This window comes from Rousettus aegyptiacus, unplaced genomic scaffold (genome assembly GCF_014176215.1).
Source record: "Rousettus aegyptiacus isolate mRouAeg1 unplaced genomic scaffold, mRouAeg1.p scaffold_m13_p_4, whole genome shotgun sequence".
NCBI classification, from domain to species: Eukaryota; Metazoa; Chordata; class Mammalia; order Chiroptera; family Pteropodidae; genus Rousettus; species Rousettus aegyptiacus.
In genome coordinates, this window is record NW_023416307.1 from 888,400 (window position 1) to 912,989 (window position 24,590).

General features: G+C 58.1%; 1 protein-coding gene across 1 annotated transcript; it reads right to left on the reverse strand.

Annotated features, from left to right (window-relative positions):
• Nucleotides 1-4,401: 4,401 nt before the first annotated feature.
• On the reverse strand, nucleotides 4,402-22,628 carry FAM3B (FAM3 metabolism regulating signaling molecule B). Its single transcript, XM_016121803.2, has 8 exons — nucleotides 22,608-22,628; nucleotides 18,107-18,250; nucleotides 14,309-14,432; nucleotides 12,102-12,160; nucleotides 11,135-11,185; nucleotides 10,006-10,093; nucleotides 8,729-8,861; nucleotides 4,402-4,710 (listed from the first exon to the last, which is right to left on the reverse strand). The coding sequence occupies exons 1-8, from the start codon at nucleotides 22,624-22,626 to the stop codon at nucleotides 4,621-4,623; spliced, it is 708 nt and encodes a 235-aa protein (XP_015977289.1). The 5' UTR covers nucleotides 22,627-22,628; the 3' UTR covers nucleotides 4,402-4,620.
• Between the last annotated feature and the right edge of the window lie 1,962 nt (nucleotides 22,629-24,590).

The following is a 24,590-nucleotide window of genomic DNA, read 5'->3' on the forward strand; positions in this document are numbered from 1 at the left end:
TTCTGGCCACGTAAACGAACCTGAAGGACCCACATATTTGCAGATGACTCAAGACAGTGGTCCCTGGGGCGGGGCTCGTGAACAGGGAAGGGGCTGTGCCACCCCGGACTGAGACCGGTAGCCAGGACTCCAAGGTGGGTTCCTAAAATGCACTGCTAACAAGTTCTCAATGGAGGCTGGTGTGCGGCCACCCTTGGAGACCCAGCGACTTAGAGCAGCGCCATCCCGTGGGACCTTCCATCTCGTGGGAACTTCCGCAGTGATGGAAAGTTCCATCCTGTGCTGTCCGATGTGGGCCGCAGAGGCCACCGAGCTTTTGACATGTGGCTGGTGCAACCGAGGACCTGCATGCCTTACTCTGTTTCATTCGAATTAACTTAAAGAGCCACTGGACGTCCCGGCCCCATTCCAGACCTCGGCAGGGCACGGGAGGGTTACTGAAGGGTGGGAACTGAAAGTTCCTCCATGTCCTGCTGGCTGCACCCCTGAGCCACACCAGACACGTCACCCTCTGTCACTTTCTCCCCATGTTAAGTGCTGAATACCCAGAGAAAGGAATCCACAGCGCCCCACAATAACTCTTTCGTGCATCTCTCCTGTCACACTCGGGATGGTTCCCCAGGCCTGGAGAGTTCTCGCTGTGCCCCATGGCTGTGACAGGAAGAGGGCGGGGCCCAGGCGGACGCCCAGTGCCAGTCTAAGAATTCGGAACTGAGCCAGCCCAGGAACATGCAGGAAGCCCCCAAGGTGTCTCAAAGCTCCCCATACCACTTCCGGCTCCACGCCTGGGTGCGGGTGATCTAGGCGTCCCCCCCCCGCCCCCCGCGGAGCAGAGAGCCCCAGGACCCCAGGCCTGTGCGGGATAGAGAAGCCGGCGTCCGTCTCACGTCCACCCCCACGATCCCCTTTAAAACATTATAAATCAAGGGAAAGTAATCCCGAGCTCCTCTCCGCTCATTCATTTTACTTCCTGCCCTTAAAGGAGGAATTTAGAGGCTTAAAGATATTTTTAAAACCCTGGGATTAGGGGGTCATGGGATGAGTCTTCGGGGTCTCTGTGGACAGGATCCAACACTGACCACATGACTCCTGAGTGGGAATGGGCAGTGCTGGGGACGGAGAGAGGGGCTGGCCGCCACTCCGTAGTGTGATGGTGCTTCTTTGTCCACCGATGTCTTATGTCACCGGCAGGGGACACATCTGCTACTCCAGGAAAGGCACAAGTGAAGGGTTAAAAGAAAACCACCACATTCAACGGAGTAAATTTAAAGGTCAAACCGGCTTTATCTAAAACTCTATGGACAGGGCAGCACCCCGGCTAGCAAATAGAAAGGAGCCCCGCGCTGGGGGCCGAATGGGGGGCCGACGGGAGGGGTCCGTGGGGTGGCTTACCTCGCTGTGCTAACGGGGAACCCCCCATGACCCGCTGAGGTTGCCTTCGTGAGAGGGACTGAAGTTAGGGTAGGGACCGAGCCTCGGCTTGGTGACGTGGGTTTAGTACAAGTGACTCCATTTGGGGCCCGTTGTTTCTTTTTTGTTTTTTAACAGAGGCCTCTTCGAAGCTGGACGGGGGGCGATGCCTGCTCATGCGGAGGCAGCGGCCACGGCTGGGGGACCCTCCATTCCTTCCCAGGAGGCTCAGCTCAGCGGCCTCTCCAGGAGGCGCCGGCGTCACCCGCAGACTCAGAGTTCCACCCTGGGGTCCCTGCCGCTGGCAGATGGGGACCAGCCCTGGGAAGGAGCAGGGTCAGCTGCACGGAAGCGCAAGGCCAGCACTCGGCGCTGTGCGGCCACGCAGCCCCGGCCATCGGCGCCGGAGCGCGCCGCCCTCGGGGGCCTCTCCTTCCGGTCCGTGTCCTCAGTGAAGCGGAGGGCACCGTGGCGTCCCGTGGATGGGGGACGGGCCATGGGTCTTCTCTGCGTGCTCGTTCCGATGTTCCGACAGCGTGTGCACGTCGGGGCGCAAGCCCACTGACTCCTCACTCTCTGGGCCCCACCTGCTCCAATGGGGGTGATGCTGGTGACCCTCGAAGCACAGTAGGTGCCAAGAGTGACGAATGGGGGGTCCAGCCCCTGCTGGCTGGGCACAGGCACGCCGTGGCAGGCGTCCTGCATGGTGCCTGCTGGGGACTGGGCTGGGGGCCGGCAGGAGACAAAGGCCACGCAGGGGTGGGAGTGTCTCAGCTGGACACCGGCTCCACACTCAGGAACAAGGCTATTATTCGTTTAGTGGTGTGAAAAGTCCAGGGATCTTGGCGATAAGACGATAAGAGGGTTGTTGATAGCGATCAGGAAAGGTCCCACGGGTCTCGCCTCCCCCCAGGGCAGGAAGCTAGAGGCCCCTGTCTGCGGGGCGCAGCTGCTTCCGTGGGGGTGGGGAGGGCTGTGGGGACGGTCCTGCCGGCCCCGCCCCACAGACGCTGGGGCTGGAGCGGGCTCGTTGCCCATCGCAGGTCTGTTCTTCCTGGTGGCTCGCCTTTCTTCCTTTCTTTCTTTTCTTTCTCTCTCTCATTCTCATTCTCATTCTCTCTCTCTTCTCTTTTCTCTCTTCTCTCTTCTCTCTCTCTCTCTTTCAACGGTCTTTACTCTTTTAGGTCAGGTTCACAGCACTACCGAGCTGAAGGCACTGAGCCCCCGCGCCCGCCCCGACCCCGCAGACACACGACCCGCCCTGCTGTCGACATCTGTGACAGAGGGTGCGCATGCCACCGTTGATGAGCCTGCAGCGGCAGGTGCCGCGTCCCGGAGCCCACAGCGTACAGGGGGGCTCACTCTCTGCGTCGTGCGTTCTGCGGGTTTGGGCACATGTGTGACGACGTGTCCACGGCGTAGCGTCACAGCCACCCTGCCCTAAACATTCTGTGCTCCCCATTCAGCCCCGCGTCCCCCCGGCCCTGGCAGCTGGGGCGCTGCCTACGCCACATCCTGCTGCTTTTCAGCGGCGGGGCGGGTGCGCCCAGCTGGACTCCTCGCGGCCTGTCCCCTCGTGCTGCCTTCGTCTGCACATGGCCTCTCCGCGTCATGTCCCAAGTTCCCCTTTGCACGAAGGCAGGCCAGGCCAGCCGGGGGCCACCTCGTTCTAACTTACTCAGCCTGCCAAGACCCTCTCTCCAAATGAGGCCACACTTTGAGGTGCTGGGGTTAGGACTCAACTGTCGAATTGCGAATTGCGGGGGCACAGAATGTAGCTCACACTGGCGCCTGAGCCAAGATGCCATGCATTGGGGAGGGGGACATCTGCAGGGAGGGGACCCGGATCCCCGAGGGACCGCGGTCTGGGGCAGGAGGCCACAGGCCCCTCCTCCGTGGCGCTGAGCGTGGATCGGCTGCTCACGCACGGTCACCGCGTGTGTGGCTCCCACGTGCTTTCCCATCTCGTGAGAGCACGTGCCCCCGGCCGGGCCTGGCAGCCGCCTCCGAGGAGCGGGTCTCGCATCACGTGCTGGCAGGGGCTCTGCGTTGTTGGGGGAAGGCGAGGGTTTCCGCCATCTCCGGCTTCCCTGCCTGTGGGGAACCCTCCTCTGGCCCGGTTCCCAGTCCCAGGGCCCAGCCACAGCGGACCGGGTGCCCACGGGTGAGCCGAAGGAGAGCCCAACCCTGCGGTGGCCCCCGAGGTCTGGGGGGCGAGGACGCTGAGATTCGGGACGCCCTGCCCCCGCGTTTCTGATGCGCGCTGCTGGTAAAGGCTCGAGCTCGTCCATCTGTCCCGATTCCTCCGTCCTACACATGCGGAACCGGAGGCTCAGGGAAGCAACACGAACCTGCCATCGAAGCCCCCTCGCTCCGCGTCGGGCCGGGCTTCACAAGACGGGGAGCCTGGGCACTTGGCAGTGACTCGATTACCTTAACCTGGGATCAGAGGCATCTCAGGGCGCGCCGCTCCGCACGTGGGCTTCTGGGCTGCGTGTCCCCGATGACGGGTCTCCTGGCAAGGCTGCACAGCTGTCCTCCAGAGGCCAGCCCCTCCCCACCCTATGAAACCGGGGCCGGCCGCTGGAGCGGCGCCCGCCCGGGTGGCGAGGCGGGCTGCGTGCACTCCCCGCTCGCCTGGCCCTGGCGCCTGGCGGCAGAAGGCGGAAGGCGCCTAAATCTGGGTGACGAAAGGGCACGTTCACAAGGCTGGCCACACGCTTTGACCGCCCCTCACCCTCCCAGGAGACGGGAGAGGAGGGCGGCTTGGCGAGAATGGGGTAAAGCTTTCTCTATGCAGACCTGTCTGGACCGCGGGTCAAACTCAGACCTGATTCCAGAACAACTCCACCCGGGGCATCAGCGGCTCCTCCCCCGACCCTCCCTTCCGGGATGACCCCCCCCCCCCCACCGCTCCCGCCCCTGCACCGCCCCCGTTCTCTTTACCGATTTCCAATTCCGCTCATCTCAGCCTTCCTGCCGGTTAATATTGCCGCCATGTAAATGTTGGAATAAAAGCACCATGTGCCCAAGATTCTGCACAACTAGCAAACACTGGCGGGTTGACACAAACCCCCCATGTCGGCAGTGACGGCTGCGTAAGATTCGCGGGCCATTCCATGACGCATTTGCCTATTGTTTTTTTGTTTGTTTGTTTTTTGTTTTGTTTTGTTTTGTTTTTTAAAACACATTTATTAAGGCTGCTCAACATCAGTGTGGCTCTTTCGGTATGCAGCCCTCTATCTGTACCTCTGCAGGCCAGCCCGAATACCTGTTCTTTGCTTTATTAGAGTGGTTGATCTGTGTAAAGGAAAGAAGAGATGATTATTCGTTAACCAACAAATATTTAACGTGTCAGCTACGACCAAAGTCCTGTAATGAGAATCATGCCCTAGAACGGAGTTTGCTCCAGCCCACACTGGGGCCACAATTTCCTCTCAGTGGGCTTCTTAATGCTATTTGAACCAGCTGTTGATGCAATTCCAGAACTTTCTGTGATGCTGTAAGGATTCTGTGGTCGACACTGTCCCATAGGGTAGCCACAAGCCATGTTAGTCTATCGATACTTGAAATGTACCTAGGGTGACGGATGAACTGAATTTTAAATTCCATTCAATTTTAATAAAGTCAAATGTAAATGTGAATTTGGCCAGCGGCTGCTGTACTGGCCAGCAGAGCTCCAATGTTTGGTTTTCAATTCTTGGCAGTAGGGCTATTTTTTTTTTTTTTTTTGAGGGTAACTGCAGAATTCCTAGCTCAGCACAGGTGTGTTCAGTCCTTTATGCGCTCAACCTTTCACAAGTAACGGAGCACTTTAACTCAATGCCAAAAAAGGATAATACGCATTCTTCACTTTGGAATTCTCGTTCTATATCCTTTTTTATATAATAGCTCTGAGACGTAATTTGTATACAGTACACTTCGCCCGGAGTGTGTGATTTAGTGGTTTTTAGTGTATTCACAGAGACATGCAACCGTCGCAATCGATCTTAGGACATTTTCATCTCGCGGCCCCTGCCCCGCAGCCCCAGGCGCCCCTCGTCTGCCGTCCGTCTCTGCGGCTCTGGTCTACTCTGAAAATTTCACATGAGCGACGTGAATAGCATGTGGCCTTTTGTGTTTTCTCCACTTAGCATGTTACTTGCCCCTTGTGGCAAGTATCCACGCTTCATTTATTTATGTTGTTGAATGACATTCCCGTGTGTGGCTGTACCACATTTTATTTTTATATATATATATTTTTATCCATTAATTTATCCACGAGTAGCCACTTTTCTGGCTATTACGCCTGGTGCTGCTAGGTGGGTTCACGCACACGTTTTTGTGTGGGCACGTGTTCTGAGTCTCCTGGGTGGACGTCTACGAGTGAGACCGCGAGGTCATGTGATAGCCGCATGCCTTTTTGAGAAAGTGCTGGATTTGTTTCCCAGAGCAGCTGAATGATGCCATCTCCTGCGGCGGGGTGGGAAGGCTCTAGATTCTCTGCCTCCTCGTCAATACTTCTCGTGACGTCTTTTTCGTCATAGCCACCCTGGCGACAGCAAGCTGGCATCTCACTGTGGCTTGTGTTCGCGTGTTCCTGATGGCTAACGATCAGCATCTTTTCATGTGCTTATTGGCCATCCGTATCTCTTCCTCGAAGAAATGTTTATTCAGATCCTCTGTCCACTTTCAATCGGGTCATTTGTTGTTTATTATTCTTTACATATTCTGGGTATAAGTTCTTTATTTGCAAAGAGTTTTTCCCATTCTGTGGGTTATTTTTTCATTTTTTTTATCGTGTCCTTTGATGCACATAAGCTTTAAATTACCATAAAATGTAATTTATCTTTTTTTGTTGTTGCCTGTGCTTTTGGCATTATATCTGAGCAACCATTGCCTATTTCAAGGTCACTTCTGTGGCTACGTTTTCTTCTAAGGGTTTAACGGTTCTAGCTCCCGCGGACAGCTGTTTGACTCGTTTTTACTTCATTTCCATACACGGCATGAAGTGGGGGTCTGAATTCATTCTCTTGCATGTGGGCGGCCAGTTGTCTCAGCACCACGGGGTCAAAAGACTTCTCATTTCCCGTTAAGTGGTTGTTGAAACCACTTGACTAGAAAAGTGTGGTTTTATTTCTGGACTTGATTCTGTTCCACCGGTCGACACATCTGCCTTAGGCCGGTGCCACACCGTCACGATCACTGTAGCTGTGCAGTGAGTTTTGACATTGGGAAGTGTGAGTCCTCCGGCTTTGTTCTTTCTCAAGATTGTTTTCATTATGCGGGTCCCTTGAATTTCCATGTGAATTTTGGGACGAGCTGGTCAGTCTCTATCGAAAAGCCAGTGGGTGTTTGGACGTGCGCATGGGGCGGGCTGCCACCTTCTCATGAAAATCGAAGCCATGGGTCCACCCTCTGTGAACCTCGGAGGTGCGGGGTGGGAGGACAGCTGGGTGGCCCTGTGGGGAAGAGCAGAGCACGTGCTGGAAAGGCCCGGCCGTTCCGATCACAGGGCTCCCCGCCGAGGTCCTCGCCGACCCCCCGAGTTCCTGTTGCTCTCGCTTAGTCCTTGCTGGCTCCGATTGGACAGGTACCGTCTCATCCTCTTCTCACGGGGGAAGCCTCTGGGGCACAGAGAGGTTCAGTAACTTGCCCAAGACCACGTGGCCAGGCAGAGTGGTGTACAAGAGGTGGAGAAGGTGACCTGTGTTGCCACATGGAGTCGGCCTAGGAAACTCAAGGGCACCTGGAGTGCACGCCCAGCCACAGCTACGGGGCCCTGAAGAATTACCTACCTTCTGCGTCATTGCCCAGATCAGGAAACTGAAGCCCAGAGAGGCGATGTGCTATGTGTGGGATCACACGTGGTTCCTGCTGACCCAATGCTAGACATCAAGCTCCATCTCACCCCCTGCAGGGCCAGGCAGTGGTGGCCCAGGGAGCACCACGACCCAGAGCCCAGGGAATGCCTCACTCATTAGGACAAGCCCACAGGGCCGGATCTCAGCTGGACATGGGGCGTCCAGACCCGATCATCAGAAATCAGTGGTCTGGGTGAGAGCCCTGGGTAAACGCTCCTGACAAACTCTGTGGGACTGGCTTCCTGGCTATGGGAGAATGTGGGAGTTACAAGGAGAAAACAGGCTTTTTAGACGCATGCTAAAATAACTATGAATTCCCAGCCTCAAAGGGCTTTGACAGAGGGCATCGGGGTGGCTCTAGGGCTTCCCGCGGGTGTGGGTCATGCGTTTCCTTCACCTGGTGAGATCCTGCCAACAGGGAGAGGCCCGGCCGCCCACCCACTTCTGTCGGTCGTCCTTCCCACTGTGCCAGACGGAGCCAGGAGGGGACCGGGGCAAACGTCTCAGCCCGAGGTCATACGCCGCTTGCGGCAGACATTTGGCTCTCTGCCCCCAGGGAACCTCCGGCTTGTGGAAGGCAGGCCCTTCTCCCCACAGGACTGACAGGCGGTGCCCTCGCCCCTGGGCCTTGGCCCGCCCTCCCTCCTCTCCTGAGCCCCGCGTTTCAGCACCGGCTCCAGGAGAACAGCACTCTCTCAGAGAGGCTGTGCCATCGTCCCCAGAAGCATCAGATTATGGGTCCTGCCACATCGTGCCAGCTCTGAGTTGGAACCGTCACAGAGGGCTACGTAAATGCGTCAGAACTTCATCCTTTTGTGGTTTACTTTTCATCGATAAAGAAAGGACAGAAGGGACTTCAAATGGATCGTGCGACAGGTCACGGCAACACCTACGGCGAAAGCTGCGTTTGTCCAGGGTTCGTTCGGTGCCCGCCCTGTTTGAAGCGCTTCACGTGGGCAGGCTCGGTCAATCGGAATCGCCTTTACGGGAAATACTGTGACTGTCCCCAGACAGAGCAGAGGGAAGATGCTTGGGACAGACGGTGTCAGCTACGGCTGCAGTGTGACAGAAAATCAACACCAATAGCTCGCTCGGACCCTTCCACTTCTAAAGCAATTTGATACTTGAAACTCCGGTCAAGTGCCTTTCTGCTGCCGATCCAGTGAGGAGGTGTCCAACCCTCACGTGATGAATGTGGGCCCATCGCGCCCCTGCGGGGTGGAAGCTGTGGCTCTTCCCAGCCTTTGGAATGAGGACCCTCAGGCACAGAACCCTGAGTGCAGAAGCGCGTGGTCCCCCACGGCCACCTGCAGCTGGCCCCGCGTGGCACATGCCTGCCCGGAAATGTGATTGGAGACAGCCATGTGGTGGTCACATTGTAAGGTATGTAACATCGAATGACTGGATCGTACCCCTGAAACTCATGTAACATCGTATGTTGACTCTACTTAAAAAGAACGGCCGCTACCACTCACCTTTTCCCTCTGGGTTCCGGCGGGAAGTTCAAAGCCTTTTGCTGCAAGGAACACCCAGCTGGACCTGAATTTTACGTTCCTGATTTCCTTACTGCCGAGCGCCTCTACGGCCCCTCTGGCCTCCAGATTCAGTCTGGGGAGCAAAGGGGAGAGCGTCTCGAGTGGGGACTCCCGTGTGCCACACGGTGCTGGTCACTCCTGGGCTATACACAGGACGAACACAGCACTCACGCTGCTGAGTATGTCAGATTTCCAGCGAAACGTGTGACCCCGTCCAGGGCTCGTTAAGACTCAATTTTGGGCACAGAGCTTTAACTCTGAGCTCTGAAAAGCCCTGCTGTCCTCAGGTTCAATCACACCTGACACTCAGCTAACACGATTTCCAGTCCTTGATGACTCGTTGTTTACTGACCACAAAATAAGGCGGCCGAAGTTGTTACAAGAAAATAAAATCGAAGATCAAAACCATCCCTTTCATATTCAGAAAAGTCTATCAAAAAAAGGAGAAGAAACCTAAAAAAACTAAAATACTACAACCATGGTCAGAGATGCCACATAGCGTAAGCCGAGGAAGGGGGCCAGAGGAAAAGAAACGAGTTCAGACTTTTCAAAACAAGTTACATCAGAGTTTTTCTAAGTATGTGTCAAAGAACTTCAGTCTAGTAAGAAACTCCATTACAAAAATAAAATTTGAGGTCAAATGAATTTGGAAAATGCTGTGTTCAGGAGCCTCATCCTGGAAATTCAAGGTCACGCAAACAAGAGCTCAGACGTTCTTGGTGGTTTGGCGGCGAAGACACAGGCCTACTTGGGAGGGCACAGGTGGAGACGCCCTGAGTTTGATCAGCTTAGCTTCTCCCTGGGCAAGGCACTGCGTGTGTGTGTGTGTGTGTGTGTGTGTGTGTGTGTGTGTGTGTGTGTCTCCTCAGAGACATTTTCTCAGTTTCAGTTCGCGTTTCTGTAAGTGTCACCGTGTGGGGACGGGGGGCTTCCTGCCTGTGCTATTCTAACTATGCTCCGTGGTAGCTCCAATTTGCGACCCGGACATCTTCCTTGGCTTCCAGTACGATGTGCCCTGCTAGCTGGTCACATTTGTAGAAATGTAGTCTGCTTTGTCGTGATCTCCTTTCCTTTTTCTTCAAGAAGCGTGTCGCTCCTTGGGGTCCTGTTTTCCCCTCAAGGGTGCACAGAGGGACCCCAGGAGGCCTGGCTCTCTCCACCCAGCTGGCTGCTCTTCCCACACCCCCCATCGCCATGACAAAGCTGCACACACTCACCTGCTGCCGCCATCATCATGGGTCGCCATGAAGAGCAGGGACTTCTCAGGAGCATCCTGAATGAACTTCGTCATCGATCCTGAGTTATCTGTCGGGTCGATGCAAACCAGAGTTAGGGTGGCTGCCAGCTGACGCTCACCCTACATGCTGTGCTGTGCTGCCTCCGGCGTCTTTGTCCGCTCTGAGTCCCCGGATGCCAAGAGCTCATCTCCCGGCCATGAGAATGGCTCTCTAGGTCTTTACTAGTAAATGGCCACTGGGCTTCCATGGCCGGAGCATCTGAGGTGAGCGGCATGATCAGGTCATAAAGGTTCTTTGATTGAACTTGAGACCAGCAACGAGTTAGGCAGCCTGGCGGGCGGAGGTGTGGCTGGTGCGTGGTGGTCTCTGCAATCATGAAGGGTGCCCGACCCCGCGTGGCTGGCCGTGCTGGATGGGAACAGCCCAGGCACTGGTGTACGAGACAGAGAGGTGGGGACCACAGAGGGCTAGACCTGGCCTGGCCCAGGCAAGTCTGCGCTGAAAGACCTACCAGTGCCTTCCAGGAAGAGAGAGAAAGGTTAATCTCGACCCCCTCTATTCTCCACTGGGGTTTGTTATTCATAGTTACACTTAAGTTAGTTGCACTTAAGTTCAATGCATCGTTACACTTAAGTTAAATGCATCGTTCCTACAAAGTTGCACCCAGGCGTTCCTTATTACCCGTCCCCATTATCTTCACAGAGACTCATTTTAAGTGACTCTCAGTGTTAAACACAAGGGGCTGGAATAGCCTGACACACAGACGCACAGACACACAGACGTGGGGGGACGGCGCGGGAGCGGGGTGCCCAACCCAGCGGGATCCAGACACACGGCATAATCCTGATGACATTCTGGCTGGCTGCTGATTGCATTAATTTTCACACAAGGAGAAGATCCAGGACAACTGTGATCAGAGAAAAGAAATTTTCTAGATGATGCCTTCAAACTTTATCGTATGAACTAGATTAGAGACTAAGGACTTATGGACGACCATTCTAGAATACTCAGATGAGCATCTGGCAATTTTCTGAGTAGACAAAATAAGAATGTTCAACATTTTTGTTTAAAATTCATAAAAATTTTAACAGGAAAAGAGTTTTCTTACCACCTTCATACATATCAAAATACTGCGTTGCTATCACTTTCCCAGTCATATCTGAAAATAGAAGGAACAGTTTTTAAGAGGAAGTTCATCAGACTCAGGGCGCGTTTGTGGCTCTGCGGGTCTCACGATGGCATCTTTCTTCTCTCCTTCTAGGAATCGTGGCTGCCGTGATGACCTGGCCCATTTAAGGGGCCGTCCTCCCCAAAAGGGTGTCTTCAGTGTTGGTCAGAGAGACAGGGTTCCCTAGCTGCTCTAGAACTTTCTTCCTGAATGCTTCTGGTGAGATGTGATTCTGTACTTCTCCGGGGCACCTGTCTCTTCCCACAGAGACACCGGAGCCCCCAGCTCGGCCCTTTCTACTTCGCACTTTCGGTTCCCTGCTGGATTATCATACGGGCACGTTTTGTCTGGGGCTACAGTCCCGCTGACCCTGGATGGGGCATTCGGCTTGCTCATGGGGACACCGCCTGGAACCCCTTCTCAGACCTGCTGCAGTTCTTACTGTGGACGCCCCCTAGTGGCAACTGCAACAGAATACTTTTATCAGACCTAAGAGGCGGGGCCAGACTGCGACAGGTCTCCTGTCACACAGCGGCAGGAACTGGCTGCTGGTGTCACCTCTGCTGGGCCGTCAGGAATCTGAGAGCAGATGTGACACTCAACTCCAGGACAGCCTGTGCTCCCAGGTCTGCGTGTGTGGTTTTAACCTTGCTTTCCGCCGGCCCGCCTTCGTTTTTATTGAGTCTACTTATGTTTGTTTGTTTGTTTGTTTGTTTTTGTAGGAACCATAAATAATTTGTAAAGTGAGGCATAGTAAAAATGAACAAATATTTACTTTTAAAATGCATTAAAACATAAACCTAGACTAAATTATGTGCAAAAAAAATCATCGATAACCTAAGGTACCTTTGAAAATCCCATCACAGAGCTATTAGAGAAGTTTGAGCGGAAATATTTGATAACTTACAATTGACGATGGCAATGTTTATTCCTCTCCCAACATTTCCAGCCTTTTCTCCTATGAGCCTGAAATGTAAATAAACGTCAGTGTAAGGCGTCCCTTCTGAGGAGCGGCGAGCGGCCCTCGCTGGGCTGTAAGACCTTCTCCTGGCAGAAGCCCTGCCCCATTCATTGTCGCTTAATGACCCCTTGCAGCTAGGCACCGGCTTGACCCGGCTCCCTCAGAGGTCACCCCGACACTCGCTCCACACACATCTGCCCCCCAAGTTTCTATGGACGCAGTCCCCCGGGGCATCTGGAAACTGCGTTTAATCTTATAATTCGGACACATGCTCGGGGAGAGGGACATCTAATATGTGTCTAGCATGAGCTCTTCACCACCATCTTTCACCGTATCCTCAACCACGTCGTGAGCATGGAGGCGGGAGGAACGCTTGCTTGTCGGGGCCACCGCCCTCTGGCACTGCTGGGGGTGGGCGATTCAGTTCTCGGCAGTTAGCTCAAAATTCAAAGTGGAAACGATGTCTAATTTGGAAATCATACTCAGCCGGACTATCGATGGATTGCAAAGGGGGTCTGAAGACATTTTAAACAGGAAGGCTGAAACATTTGCCTCTCCTTCTGTTCCTTCCTCAGGATGTGACTGGGGGATGCGCTCCAGCAAAACAGGGGAGGACACGGAGAAAGTAGAAGGAACCACGTCCTAGAAATGGGGCCTCCGACTGCAGCGGCAAAGGTAAATGTCACGGAAACCAGTACGCCAATGACCAACAAGCCAAAAAGACAAGGGGCGTGAGCACCTACATGGCAGCTTCCGTCACGAAGAACCTTGGCCTTAGTCACGTTAAAAAGAAATAACAAAACTGCCGGCCACGGCGTGACAACACCCCTAAACCAGACGCGGTGACAGAACCAAAAGGTACGCCTGTCCCGGGCTCTCTGAGATGCTGACTCTGGCCTCACTCGAAACTCAGGCCCTTAGGGTTGCCAGCAAGTGAACTCGTGCGGCTGTGCGCTTCCAGTGACAAATCACGGCAGAAAACCAGGCGCTCTGCGTCCCGTGCCGGCAACTGAGCTGAGAATTCAGAGCTGAGCTTCTCAATCTGTCTGGAAATCGACCTGTCCTCAAGCGGTTTGTTTCTCGCTCAATAAAATATCCATATCAAGTAAAACTCTGCATTTTCTTTTGACAGTCACGGTAGTGTACATGCTGGATTTCGACCAAACCGAAAGACAGGATAATAACTCATTCTGGACGAGGGCGAGAAGAGGCTTCTTCCCCAGTGTTAGGGACGCCCTGTCTCCCTTCCTTGTGGTAATCATACGTCACCTGAGCATCCTTAAGATAGGTGTCGTGGATTGTACTATGTCCTGGCAAAATTCAAAAGTTGAAGTCCTAACACCCCGAACCCCAGAACGAGAACTTATTTGGAGGCAGGGCCTTTAAAGAGAGGATGAGGGTAACAGGAGCCCTGTGGGTGGGGCGGGTCCTGCTCCAAGCTGACAGGTGTCCTTTTTAAAAGGAAAGATTCGGGCCCAGACGCACACACGGAGGGTGATGGACGATGCGAAGCCACAGGGAGAAGGGGAGCCAAGGACAGAGGTCTGGGCCGGTTTCTCGCTCGCAGCCTCAGAGGGAACCAGCCCTGGCGACGCCTGGACCTCAGACTTGCAGCCTCCAGACATCGAGGGAACGAATTCCTGGCGTTTCAGCCACTCGGTCTGTGTGCTTCGTCACGGCAGCCCCGGCAGAGAAACATGCTAGGCTAGCACAGTCCCAAGTGCAGGACGCGTTTAGGCGTCACACCATCAACTCTGCAGCGAGGTGAGGCAGCCACGCACACCTACATCTGGGAGGCATGGGCCCCAAAGGGAGACGGCACCTGCTTTAATCCGTGAGGACCGCAGCCCAGAACCGAAGGAACTGGGTCAGCTGGACCTTGCTGTTCCCGCGACTCCGAAGGGCTATGCCACTTGTTCAAAGAAGGGCACAAGCTATAAACTAAGGCTGGTGCCACCTGCTGTGAAATGGCAGCTCGATCCGGGGACACAGGGGACAATCCACGTCCTCTCGAGGAGCAGCGCGTGGCAGTCTCAGCCCCGTCCCCAAGCCCCCAGCCTTTGCCTGAGGCCCGGGCCTCACCCTTGCAGCCTCGGAAGAGAGGGACGGGAGCGAGGGGGGCGGCTTCGCTTTCGCTCTACGCCGGTACTCACAGCTCGTCTTCGAAGCAGAGTTTGGCAGGCTTGTTCCTGCCGCCGCCGCTGAGCGCCCGGTAGGCGTAGCTGTTCGGGGGGCACGGGGTCCAGTGGTCACATTTTTGCCTTTTGGGGGCTGGGGCTGTCAGGAACAAGGACATGACCGTGAGCCTCGTGCGAGGATCCGTCGGCGCCCCCACCGCGTGACTGTGAGCACGGCCGCTCTGCTACGCACCCGCACGTCCCATGGCCTTGGGGCCAAAACGAGAGTGGAGCCGGGGCTGCTGGTTTCAGTTAGGGACGCTGGGGACTCCCGTAACGTTAATTTAATCTGCTTCTGTCTTAAAATAACGAATGTGCAAATGGGAGAGGGCGTTCGCTAGGCATGACAAGTGTTGAGGCGTCGCGGGCTCGGCTCACGGTCGGCCACGGGGCCGACACCCTCGGCGGCAGCAGCGTTTTGTCACTGTAGTGAAAGCTGGCTTGGGCCTAAGGGTGCCGGTGACCAACGGTGCAGCCATCGGTGGAGTGTTGGGCCACCTTCTGCATTTACACACGCGCGTGCACGCATGCACATGCACGTGCACACATGCATGCACATGCACGCACGTGGACGCACGTGGACACACACGCACACACACATGCACACACATGCACGCACATGGATGCACATGGACGCACACGCGCGCGTGCACGCTCCCCGACCTCTCTGGCCATGGCTGGCCCCTCTCATTTTCCTTAAGCCTGAGGCGTCGAGCTTCTTCCCCAGGCTGCAGCCCCTGAAGCCGTCCTGCCCAGCGCCCCTGTTTCAGAGGGGTCAGCGGCAGGGGTGGACTAGGGACGTGCCCGTGAGCCCAGCTGGCCTGGGACATTGCCCTGCACCCCGCCCCGTGCATCTCTACGTCTCCATCACCACCAAGTGCTCTCCCCGCTCACGTCACAGGGGGGACTGTCCGCTGTGAGTCCCCAGGAAAAAAGTCACAAAGGGCTGTCACACCTGCGGTTTGCCTGGGGACGCGGCTGTCTCCTGGACGACTGTGCTCCGCAGGTCGAGCGCCCACGGCACGAGGCACAGCCAGCCGAGTGGTGAGCACGCACCCGCGGGAGCAGACACCGACGAGGCGAGAGGCCGGCCGGGAAGGCCCGAGGGGGGGCCGACCGCCGGGCAATGGCGGAGCGGGCCGCCGGACGGGCCGGACGGGGCTGAGCTTCTTGGTGACCCCAGGGAAGAGGGTGGACCCCCGCCTCCGGGCCCAGGAGGAAACACAGTTCTTGGGGGGGTGCGTACCCCAACATCACCCCTTCACTCCTCCCTCCGCCCTACCTGCCCCACCCCAGTGCTAACCCACCGCCCACTACTCACCCCCGCCGCCCACCACCACGGCCCACCACGCTGCCCAGCCGCCCTGCCTGGGTTTCTTTCCCTTGGGACTCATTGGTCCCTAATATCCAACAGTTTCCTTTAGATAAAATTCTCCGTGAGGGCAGGGAGGTGGTCTGTTTTCCGCTGCACCCCCAGCTCCAAGTCAGGGTACACAGCTGCCCCACCAGCACTGGTTGAATGCACAGAGGGACCTGTGGGGAGGCCACAGGCAGTGTCAGGAGGTGGCCAGCCCTAGGGGAGCTCCGTTGGGGGTGGGAACTCAGGAAATGCAAAGCTGGGCCAATGGCCTAGGGCATTGGGAGGCCGGCAGGTTTTAAAGGAATAACTAACTAAGCAGAGCCAGAGCAAATGAAGAGTACTAACCGGGGCCATGAGCATGGCTGCAGGCGGAGAGGGCCCTAGCTCAGGTGGCCTGTCTGGTGGCCTCAGGGTTCAGTGCTCTGTGCCTCAGTTACCCTGGCTTGCTTCCCGCGGTGCCCAGTTCTCATATCACACTTCACCCTGCTGGAGTGCAGCCAGAGGGCACCTGTGCCGGCGGTCAGGGCGTCCTGGGCACGCTCCCTGCTGCCGCGGCTGAGAACTGCAGTCCCCCCTGCTGTCGCGGCTGAGAACTGCAGTCCCGGGAGCGCCCCCTGCTGCCGCGGCTGAGAACTGCAGTCCCGGGAGCGCCCCCTGCTGTCGCTGCTGAGAACTGCAGCTCCTGGCGCGCCCCCTGCTGTCGCGGCTGAGAACTGCAGTCGCTGGCGCGCCCCCTGCTGTCGCGGCAGAGAACTGCAGTCCCAGGAGCGCCCCCTGCTGTCGCGGCTGAGAACTGCAGTCGCTGGCGCGCCCCCTGCTGTCGCGGCAGAGAACTGCAGTCCCAGGAGCGCCCCCTGCTGTCGCGGCTGAGAACTGCAGTCACTGGCGCGCCCCCTGCTGTCGCAGCTGAGAACTGCAGTCCCGGGAGCGCCCCCTGCTGTCGCGGCTGAGTACTGCAGTCGCTGGCGCGCCCCCTGCTGTCGCGGCTGAGAACTGCAGTCGCTGGCGCGCCCCCTGCTGTCGCCGCTGAGAACTGCAGTCGCTGGCGCGCCCCCTGCTGTCGCGGCTGAGAACTGCAGTCCCGGGAGCGCCCCCTGCTGTCGCCGCTGAGAACTGCAGTCGCTGGCGCGCCCCCTGCTGTCGCTGCTGAGAACAGCAGTCCCTGGCGCGCCCCCTGCTGCCGCGGCTGAGAACTGCAGTCCCGGGAGCGCCCCCTGCTGTCGCTGCTGAGAACTGCAGCTCCTGGCGCGCCCCCTGCTGTCGCGGCTGAGAACTGCAGTCGCTGGCGCGCCCCCTGCTGTCGCGGCAGAGAACTGCAGTCCCAGGAGCGCCCCCTGCTGTCGCGGCTGAGAACTGCAGTCGCTGGCGCGCCCCCTGCTGTCGCGGCAGAGAACTGCAGTCCCAGGAGCGCCCCCTGCTGTCGCGGCTGAGAACTGCAGTCACTGGCGCGCCCCCTGCTGTCGCAGCTGAGAACTGCAGTCCCGGGAGCGCCCCCTGCTGTCGCGGCTGAGTACTGCAGTCGCTGGCGCGCCCCCTGCTGTCGCGGCTGAGAACTGCAGTCGCTGGCGCGCCCCCTGCTGTCGCGGCTGAGAACTGCAGTCGCTGGCGCGCCCCCTGCTGTCGCGGCTGAGAACTGCAGTCCCGGGAGCGCCCCCTGCTGTCGCCGCTGAGAACTGCAGTCGCTGGCGCGCCCCCTGCTGTCGCTGCTGAGAACTGCAGCTCCTGGCGCGCCCCCTGCTGTCGCGGCTGAGAACTGCAGTCGCTGGCGCGCCCCCTGCTGTCGCGGCAGAGAACTGCAGTCCCGGGAGCGCCCCCTGCTGTCGCGGCTGAGAACTGCAGTCGCTGTCGCGCCCCCTGCTGTCGCGGCTGAGAACTGCAGTCGCTGGCGCGCCCCCTGCTGTCGCCGCTGAGAACTGCAGTCGCTGGCGCGCCCCCTGCTGTCGCGGCTGAGAACTGCAGTCCCGGGAGCGCCCCCTGCTGTCGCGGCTGAGAACTGCAGTCCCGGGAGCGCCCCCTGCTGCCACGGCTGAGAACTGCAGCCCCTGGCGCGCCCCCTGCTGTCGCGGCTGAGAACTGCAGTCCCGGGAGCGCCCCCTGCTGTCGCTGCTGAGAACTACAGTCCCGGGAGCGCCCCCTGCTGCCGTGGCTGAGAACTGCAGCCCCTGGCGCGCCCCCTGCTCTCGCGGCTGAAAACGGCATGAAGTCGGCCTCGCCGCAAGGCCCGCGTGGCCGCGGTGATATAGTCCCCTTTTCACTCTCGTGCCCACCTGAGCACTAAAACAAGAGTCATGGTTCCTCCGCCTGCCTCCTCCCCTCAGCATCATCAACGGCGAACATCCAGTGGGGTGGAGCTGCGGCCGGAACCCACTTTCCAGTCCGGAGCCGAGCGGCAGAGCCAATGCTCTGACACTGACCTTGGAGGACGGGTCTCTCCCGGAAGCTCCGGAGGCTGTGGACGGCACTGGAGAAGGGCGCGTCGGGGATGAGCTCCACCAGCAGGTACCCCGAGTACCAGGTGCACACGGAGGCGAACATGAAGAGCGCCGCCCTCTGGATGCCTGGCGGCAGACAAGACGGCGTGGGTGCCCAGGCTGGGTGCTGGGTGCCGGGCGCCCCCACCCCACCGGCCTTCCTGCATGGGGCCAGCAAGCAGGATGCTCGGAAGAGGAAACGCTCCCGGGTTGGGAGCGCAGGGCGGCGAGGGCCCAGGGCTGCTGGGGGAGCCTCAGCGGCTCGGCCGGCTCCACCCACACCAGGTGTTGGAGGTGGACAGGAGCAGGTTACAGGAAAGCGACCTGACCGGGTTCGGGCCACACATGTTTTCACGCGTGCTGTTGGTTGGGTCTTAGAGTTTCCTCAGAGGCCGATGTCAACTACCCATCCAGTGACCTCGTGAGTCCCCACGCCCGACAGCCGCTTTGGGCCCCAAAGCCCAGGCTTTAGTGACCATCAGCCCTGACTCTGCTCCTGGAAGTGTCTGAGACTTCCAGGGGAGGGAAGGAGGGAGGAAAGAGAAAGGAAAGGAGGAGGGAAAATGTTGGGGAGGGGCAGGGACCCCCGCCCGGCGCCACGCCCTCCTGGGGCTGCCCCGCTTCTCGCCCCTCTCAGGCCAAACGCCTGGAGAGCACGGTCCTCTCGGTCCTCTCGGTCCTCTCGAGCGGCCCGCAGGCCTCACTGTGCAGCCCGCGGCTCAGCGCAGCCTTTGGTTTCTGGAGACACAGCCTCCGAGGTGCTGCTCAGAGCCTCCAGCGCCTCCTAGCGGCCCGTCCTGGACCCTGCACATGTCCTCCCTCGGCGACGCCCACACTCCCGAGGGGCTCCCGCTTGTCTGCGGGGTTCCCCTCCAGGGCGCAGCCGGCCTGTCCTCAGGAGCCCAGGTTCACCCAGACCGCGCCCCGAGTCCGTCGCGTGTGCCTGTCCGCGGGTGCTAGTCGCGTGCGCCCGTGCGCATGTGCCCGTGCGCATGTGCCCGTTTGTGCATGCTCGTCCGCGTGTGCTCGTCGCGTGTGCTCGTCGCGTGTGCTCGAGCGCCGTTAGCTCCGGCAGCCACAGAGCGGCCTGGCCGCCTCCGTGCCCCCTTGACCATGTCGTCTTTTTTCAAGTGCGTATTTCAACTGTCGATAATTTTTTTCTATTTTCCAAGCCACGGGGTCCCTAAGAGCGTTAGAACGTCATGTAGAGGTGGCTTCCTGTCGCAACTCCCACTCCCTGGACCGTCCGGCCGCTGCAGTTTCTAGGACTGCAGGGACACCCGGAAGCGGGAGAAGCCCCCACAGAAAACGAGTGAGACCCCGGGTGCGGCAGGTCCCGTTCCTGGAACTTGCGTGTGCTCTGTGCTGTGGCCGCGCTGACTTGCCGTAGCCACTGCCCTCCCCAGCTGCACACCGTGTCCCCGGGCCACAGGGCACTCGCCGGCCATCTCCCTCGCCTCTTTTTCAAGGCTCCCTCTGCACGTTATGTGGCTGTGGCCTGCACAGGCCCCCTGTGCCCTCCACACACCTCGCTGGTGTGGCACACCAGGGTCGCCCCCTCCAGGACTGTGCCCTCACGCCTGGGACAGTGTCTGGGCCGCTTGCTGTTCCGAAAGTGCTGCTGGGTACACACAGTGAGAGTGTGTCCTCACTGCCGGAGACCCAGGGTCAGCACGAACCGCGTCAGGTTCAAGGGAAACATAGTCTGCTCTGTCCTGTGTGTGTCAGACGACAGCCGGACTCTTTCGTCCAGATGTCACATCTGAAAAAAAAAAAGTTGGCACAACAGAGAATAATTCTCAGAGGACCTTCCAGTTGTTGGCCACACACGAGCTCTCTGAGCAAAGAGCTGCTGCTCGGCCTGGAGGCGACCGAGAGGGAACGCGAAGCTGCCTGACAGGCGCAAAGGGAGACGTGGTTCTGTCACCAGATGAACAAGGACACGGGGAAGAAAACGAATGAACAAAAAGCCCACTGGTCCTCCCGAGTAGACCCGTGCGACAGGGCCAGCCCGCCTGCAAGACAGTGACCGCCCATCCCTGCACATTTTAGGGGGTCCTGAGAAGGCTGTGAAGTTCCTGTGTCGGGCAGGGGGTGCAGCTGATCACCTCCAGGCCGGGGACGGCCTGGTTTTCCGTGGTGGCTGGGAGAAGCCAAGACCTAGAATCGGAGCCACTCAGGGTGGGAGGGTGGGTCCCGCAGCACAGAGGGGGCACGGGCTGGTGGCGAGCCACCTGCAGCCTGTGCACGGGTCATGGAAGCATCTCAGATGCCAGTGGGAGGCAGGCCTGGCGGACAGGAGGCGAGGGACAGGAGCAGGCAGGCAGAACCTGGTAAGCTGTGGCCCAGCCCGTTTGTGGGCCGGACACCTGCTTCGGGAGCTCAGTCCCTGGGGGTGACCGCAGAGCAGGTGGGACACAGGCCGCTGGTCGGACCCTGGGTGGTCTGCCCTGGTGGGCGGGGTCCAGCAGCCTGGGAGTGGGGGGAGGGGAGGAAGCCCAGGGAGTCCAGGAACCTTCGTGACTCTGTAACCAGGATCCGGCCTTCTCTCATAAGGCGATAAAGTCACCATCGGCTCACAGACATGTCCTCCCAGAGCTCCCACCACGCAGCAAATGCCAGTTCTGAGCAAGGGCCAGAAGTCGGTGGACTTCCTCCCCGAGACCCTCAATCAGTGCGCGTGTGTGTTTGTGTGTGTGTGCCTGCGTGTGCATACGCGTGCGTGTGCCTGCGTGCGTGTGTCCCGCCCTCTCCCACCTGCAGATTCTCAGGGGCTCGGGCTGGTCCTGGAGGCTGACGCCGGAGAAGAAGGTGATCCTCCAGCCCACTTACAGGGAGCCAGGCTACAGGTGGGGGCAGCTCGGGACGCCACACCCCTCCAGCCCAGGGGCCTGACCAGGGCACTTCTGAACCCAGAGGAATATACTTCCACTGGTGGGACTTCTTTCTACCTGTAGGGACAAGGACCAGGTGGAACGGGGAAGCTGTTTGTCACTGGCAGCTTGGCCAACACAAGCCAAACACGCTCAGGAGGTGGCTGAGCTTGCACCCCAGACACCCCACCCTCCCGCCGCCGCCCCCTTGAGAGGCCACACTGGGGACTCAGCTGCCTGTGGCTCCAGGCTCAGCGGGCCCTGGCGTCCACAGTCCTCACTGCCCTGTCGACTGAGGCTTCATGGCAGAAAGGCTAGAAAGTGCCACAGCCGAATACCAGAACGGGTCGGCCAGGCGGCCCACATTCCAAGGCTGACGCAGCGACACCCTGATTCTGAGGACCCAGGAGGACTGTGCCATGGGCACAGGGTGGCGGTCGCTCGACATGGCATCTGTTCTGTCCGAATGTCCCCCCGTGCGCTATCTGCCTGGGACAGACCTCGTGTGTGACCGAAGCACCCACGGAAATGTTGCTTCCAGGAACTGTGCCGAACCTTTAGCTCCTCAGATCGAAGGTGACGTGGCTCTGAGTTTCTGTGGCGATTTTTCTCACAACCACACAGACAGATAGATACGCCCTGGTGTGACAGCAAAGCTTCAGGAAAGGGCTTCACAGCTCGTGAGGGAATCACGGGGCTGGGCGGGAAAGAGTTGCAGGCGGGGGCAGGCGGGCTGACAACATGTGGCCTTTCCACTAAGTAACCTGCAACGTGACGTGATAGGTGTGCGGCAGAGAAATCCTGAAAAATTCTTCCATGATCGCTGAAGTAGAAGTCCATTCATCTATCCTACAATCCACGCGAGGCACCAAAAACCGTTCATAAATAATGGCTTTATAGAAAGCACGACTATTTTACACAATAAAACATGTCTGGGAATGGAACAGGAAAGGTGGTGTTTAGAACTCTCTAGAGCGTGACCACAAGACCAGGTGCTAGCTCTTGGAAATGTTGGTCTAAGAAACACCTCAGGATGACCTGCCACCCAGACACGGGGAAATGAGGCAAAGAGAACTTTCTGATTTTCTACAAGATACGTTGCCTTGCTTCCAGAGGAATCCAGCCCCTCAGATGACAGAAAGAAAACAGCAAAGCCAGGAAGGGCGTGTGCGACCCAGGCGGGGTGGCTCACCCCGGAACCCCGGAGCACCCTGTGAAGACAGGCAGGCAAGCGACTGAAAGGCGCCCCGCCCCCTCTTGGCTCTCCTTGGGTCCCGGAGCTGCCTGTGCCCTCCCAGTAACTACTTTCCAGCCTAATGTCACGCTTGTTGCTCCCCTCTGCCATGCACCCCAGCTGGCCGGATGGGACAGGCAGAGGGAACCCGAGGCAACCCCAGCCGGGTCACCCAGCTAGACTCACTCCCCGAATTCCTGATCCAGGTCGCAGAGAAGACCAGCCCCCCAGCGCCAGCCCCGCCTCCTGGCCCAGTGGGGCGCTCCCCGAACCCTGATGAGCGACTCTCCCCCTGCCCGGTCCCCAACCCTGCTCCCGTGGAGGGGGTTGCACTCACGGGCAGCCCAGGGGTGCATCTTGCAGGCGCTGCTCCCTGCCCTCCCGCCCATCGGCAGCAGCTCCGGCAGCTCTGGGGCAATCTTGGTACTGGGCGCAGGGCTGGGCGTCACGCCCTGGGGCAGCCCGGGGCACCTGGCGGGCCGAGGGCGGAGACCGACCAGGCAGGCTGGGCTGGGGGTAAGGGAAGGAGGGGGAAAGGGGTGCCAGCTGGGTGGGGGCGGGCGGAATGGGGAAGGGGGTGCCAGCAGCCCAGCAGGTGCAGACGGGTGGGTTTGGGGCCCAGGTGGTGCCCGGCGTTGGGCTCACGAGCGCCCCACTGGGCCGCTCTCCCTGCCCAGCGACAGGGAACAGAGAGAATGAGCAGGGTTGGTCTGCAGGGAGGACACGGAGTCCCTTAACGGTTGGAAGCTTCAGCCCCCAATTTAATGTGTCCCAAGGGGAAATGGCTGATATCAAAGCCATTTCCCAAGATAAGCCTGATATCAAAGCTGTGTCTCAGCAGGGGACAAGGTCCCGGGGGCAGGGTCACCCCCCTGAGGCTCTCTGCTCCCTCCAGGTGGGCCCACTGCCAGGAACACTTGCATCCTCCTGTACTGCCGGGGGCTGATTAGGGACAACGTGGCCCAGATAGTGGCCGGGCCTCATGGTCGGCGTCACAGAACTGCAGGTCCTCTTGCACAAAGGCCAGTGGTGCCAGCCGGGGTCAGGCTGCTGTCTGGAGCAAGCTTCCCAGATGTCCCAGCTCCTCACGGGACCAGCAGTCCCCCCACTGCATCGAGAGGGACATTCCTGACACGCTTCAGGGTTATAGCACTTTGGGAATCCCTGTCGTCCCCGTGGCCTTGGCCTGCCAATGGCAAGAGCAGGCTTCAAGGGCAGCCGGTCACTTTGGTGGGGAAGAGATTTCCAAGGACACAGAGTCTGCTAGACGCATCCCCGCCCCACAGTGTGGCTGACCCCACGCAGCTCTGCCGCTTGGTTTCTCCTCTCCCTAGGAGCTCGGAGGCCTCAAGGACACAGGGACATCTGTCACCCGGGGGCTGTCACAGCGGGCTGTGACCCCCCTCTCCCCCTCCACCACCTTCTTTGCCTCTGAAGAAGCTCCTAGGTGGCCGTATCCGAGGGGCCTGTGGACATGCGTCCTAAGGAGAGTGTGGCTTTATTCCTCCATGTCATTTCCACCTGCTGTCCCCAAATCAGAAGGACCAGAATTCAGGGGTCTCGACAGTGAGGAGCCCTTCGCTGCACTGAGCACTGTGACACGGCCCGAGCATGGTACCCTTCGGTTGGGGTGCCCCTTCTGAGCTGCTCTGCAGCGACACTGAGAAGCCATTCGCCAGCTCTTCTGATGGTGACATCAGCCTAATGCATCAGCTCACGAGAGTGAGCCTCAGTTTCTCCTACCAAGAACCTCGCCCTTGGCTGTAGCTCACCTGATTTCACAGGCTGAGCATTTTTTGCACAGTTGGCAGACAGTATTATGTTAGTTGCAGGTAAACAGCATAGCGATTCAGCATTCAGATAACTTAGGTCTGATCGCCACGCTGTCTAGCAACCGTCTGTCACTGAGCAAACTTATCATGATGTCGACTGTATTCCCTTTTGTCTTTTCCAACTTCCCCTTCCCCTCCGCTCTGGCAACCATCCGTTTGTTCTTTGTTTCTATGTCAGTTTTTGTTTTATTTTGTTTGTTCATTTGTTTCGATTTTTTAAAAAAACTTCTACATATTAGTGAAATTACGGGGTATTTGCCTTTGACTTATTTCACTTAGCATTATACCTTCTAGGTCCACCCACGTTGTCACAAACGGCAAGATTTCATCCTTTTGTATTGCTGTGTAATATTCCATCGTGTGTATTATACCTTCTTTATTCCTCTATTGATGGACACCTGGGTTGCTTCCATATTTTGGCTATTGTAAATAATGCTGCAATGAACATAAGGGTGATGTATCTTTTCAAATTTGTGTTTTTGTTTCCT

Excerpts from the sequence above, each read along its gene's own strand:
- FAM3B (XM_016121803.2), bottom strand. Across the intron at positions 14,433-18,106 it reads GGAGAGACCCGTCCTCCAAG|CCCCAGCCCCCAAAAGGCAA; the intron begins GTCAGTGTCAGA and ends TGTTCCTGACAG. Across the intron at positions 4,711-8,728 it reads CCGGAACCCAGAGGGAAAAG|ATCAACCACTCTAATAAAGC; the intron begins GTGAGTGGTAGC and ends TCCTTTACACAG.